Source organism: Coffea arabica, chromosome 7e (assembly GCF_036785885.1).
Source record: "Coffea arabica cultivar ET-39 chromosome 7e, Coffea Arabica ET-39 HiFi, whole genome shotgun sequence".
In the NCBI taxonomy this organism is placed as follows: Eukaryota; Viridiplantae; Streptophyta; class Magnoliopsida; order Gentianales; family Rubiaceae; genus Coffea; species Coffea arabica.
The window spans coordinates 2385560-2388717 of NC_092323.1; the positions used below are offsets into that span (position 1 = coordinate 2385560).

Sequence of the window (3158 nt, forward strand, 5' to 3'; positions counted from 1 at the left end):
AACACTTTCCACAGCCTACCGTGTACGAGGATTCCCATTTCGTTACTACTACTGACTACTGTTATCTTTTTGGTCCCCTTTCGTCAAAGGGTTTTAACAGTAGTAGTAGTTCCACTTTCTATATGCGATGAATTACTAATCAGGCATGTTTCTACTACTTAAGCAGAGACCAGCTGAAATTTTTTTCCCTTGAATGATGCCTTACCATGCATGGGATTGCTGGTGACGCAAAATCAAAAGATTAGGCAATCTATGCAGCAACACATGTAGTTAGGAGACCAGCTGCAAAATGGATTCGCTGTCCCTGTCGTGTCGTGTCGTGGGGGATTTTTTACTTTAAGGTCCTGCGGGCCTTTTTCTTTCCTTTTGGTCAAAAAAGCTCATCTTTTTTTTAAAAAAAAATAAAGTGAACCAAAAAAAAAAAAAGGAATTTTTGGTACTGTCATTTTAGCCTTCAATATCAGATTTTACTGATCCAGACGACACCAAACTGGTTGGGCAGGCCAGTATGGATCCAATAATTACTGATCCAAAAGGGAGATAGGCTTCGGCCTGTTTGTTGTCTCTTTGGTTTTGGTTTTGACCATGTTTTAAGCCCTCTTATGAATTGGATTTTTTTCGGCTTAAGAAAATAGATTAAGCCCAAGGATTGCTATTCTCGGCAAGCTTACAGGCCCTGCTGTCAACACCCCCGCTCATTGTAATCATCAGCCCCATACTTGTCCCAGGATTCCCTGTCTCGGGTGCTTATGGGTTGACTGGGCTTTCATCTATTTCTTGGCTTCTAAATTTCACAAGGCCGAGTACCAGCAAGTTTGTACAGGTACCGCTGTGACGGGCCAGGAAAATTGCTGCTGTTGAATGAGCCCAGGAAGATGGCCTGATAATTGCAATCTCAATGCGCAAATTGCAATGCCTTGTGAAGTTCGGAAATGTCAGTACATATGAAGTTTAGAAAGTTTTGGGAAAGTATGATAATAGACGGACTAATTTGTCCCTATCTTAAAATTTTTTGACAAATTTATCTCTATTAGTTAATTTAAATTTTTGTGACCAATTTGCTCCAACTTACATGTAATGAAAAGGACTATATTGCCTTTGGACTAAATTGCACTTATTAACCTTATTTTCTCAACCAATTTCTATATAAATACATAATCTTATCAATTGAGCTTTTTGCAAATGAATGCTTCAATAAGCTTAAACTAGATCCCAAAAAAAAAAAAAAACCTTCTATATTGACTTGAGTTTGGCTCATTTAAAACTCTTAAATGGGTTGAATTTTATTCAATTTAACCCTAATTTAGCGAAAACTCACCCCATTATTTAATTGAATTTCAGTTTTAGATTCAGAAACTAGATTAAAACCTATTTTTAAGGGCCAAATGAGCTGAGTTTGAGTGAATGCAAATTTTTATATATCAAAACCCTTAATTTACTTTATAATTCTAAAGTTTCAAATTACTTTATTTTAATAAAAGTTATAAATTCTTAAATTCTTTTATTCAAACGATCATACAAATTAAGGACTATTTTGTTCATTAAAATAGTAATCTTATTTTTTCCAATTTCCAACCAAACATAGGATAAGATTATTTCCCAGTATATCCTATCCAATCTAGAACCAATCAAACACTAAATAATTCGGATTATTAATTCGAAAATGACTCAACTCAAAATTAATAAATGGATGATGAGTCATACCATCTCATCCACTCTGTGAACCAAACAAACCCTTAGAGATTTGTATAATTTCTATTATTAAGTTTTTTTTTGTGAGAAGTTTTGAATTTAGGACCACCTATTTATAATCTCTTTCACCTTACCATTCAATCTAAATCCCTCCCGTTGAGCGAGTGATCCAGCTGCAAAAATCACAGCATATATCTAGCTAGCAATTTTTTTATTTTTTTGTTTGGTCGGTCTTTTAAGTTCTTGATAACAGCTAGATAGCAAATAAGAAACCAGAGTGATCATGGGCCAATTGATTATTAATCCAGCCAATATGCTCTGCTAGCACTCATTCGTTAAAAAGTACTGATACAACAAAGAGAGAGAGAGAGAGAGAATAAGAAGAGAAGTCAGAGAAGTTTTGCCGCAGGGTAGAAGGAAACCGACAGAGATGAAGGAAGGATAGGTGGCAAGAACGTTCAAAACCCCGTGCCAGACACCCAACCCCGCAACTTGTTTCTCATGCAAAGCCTTTCACTAAATGTCATGCATGCAGCCCAACACGTTGCACTCCCCCACTCTTCCCTCCTGCCCCCTAATGTCACTCACCCTTCTCTTTAAAAGCAACTGCTTACTCGAGCCGCTTCTCCACTCTATAGTCTGTAATCCATCATCGCCTCTTCTCATCATTAAAAAAAAGCTCAACAATCTTATCATTCAGAGCAATCGATGGCTGATCGAGACCGTTCACCGCCACAACAGCTTCAAGTACACCCTCAGCACCTGGGATATGGGGAAGGCGGCGTCAAGACCCTCTTTCCTCAGAGGGGCCCGTCGGCAATTCAAGTCCTGGCAGTTGTCACTCTCCTCCCTGTTGGTGGCACCCTCTTTGGTCTCGCTGGTCTCACATTAGTTGGGACCTTGATCGGCCTTGCCCTCACCACCCCACTCTTTGTGATCTGCAGCCCGGTTCTGGTGCCTGCTGTTGTCCTCTTCGGCCTGGCCGTCACTGGCTTCCTCTCGTCTGGAGCCTTCGGTCTCACGGGGCTCTCATCTCTTTCTTGGGTTTTGAATTGCTTCAGGCAGAAGGCTACGGAGCAGATGGACGATGCCAGGAGGCGCATGCAGGAGGCGGCAGGGCAACTGGGCCAGAAGACTAAGGAAGTAGGGGAGAGGATCCAGACAAAAGCCCAGGAACCTACTGGAAGAGATCAAGGTGGAAGGGAAGCTGGAAAATAGGTGGAGAAATTCCAATTAAGCACTGCGCCAGTATGCAGCATGGAAGTTGGTTCCTGGAAATAATAATGTAGATGTTTGTAATTGTACTGTGATGTTATTAATTGTACCGTGTCAATTCGTATTTGGTTGTATTATTGCCGGCATCCATCTCAGATATCCATTTGCGTCATCATAATCTCTTTGTTTGTTGAGGGTTTTCCTTGTATTGGTAAGATCAATATCTTCAATTTTATGGCATTGTTTTGGTA

At 39.8% G+C, this 3158-nt stretch overlaps 1 protein-coding gene across 1 annotated transcript; it reads left to right on the forward strand.

Moving 5' to 3' along the window:
- Nucleotides 1-2261: 2261 nt before the first annotated feature.
- On the forward strand, nucleotides 2262-3158 carry LOC113722845 (oleosin H1-like). The gene has a single exon (XM_027246068.2). The coding sequence runs from the start codon at nucleotides 2401-2403 to the stop codon at nucleotides 2908-2910; it is 510 nt and encodes a 169-aa protein (XP_027101869.1). The 5' UTR covers nucleotides 2262-2400; the 3' UTR covers nucleotides 2911-3158.

Coding starts and splice junctions, on each gene's coding strand:
- LOC113722845 (XM_027246068.2), top strand. CDS start 2,401: ATGGCTGATCGAGACCGTTCACCGCCACAACAGCTTCAAGTACACCCT.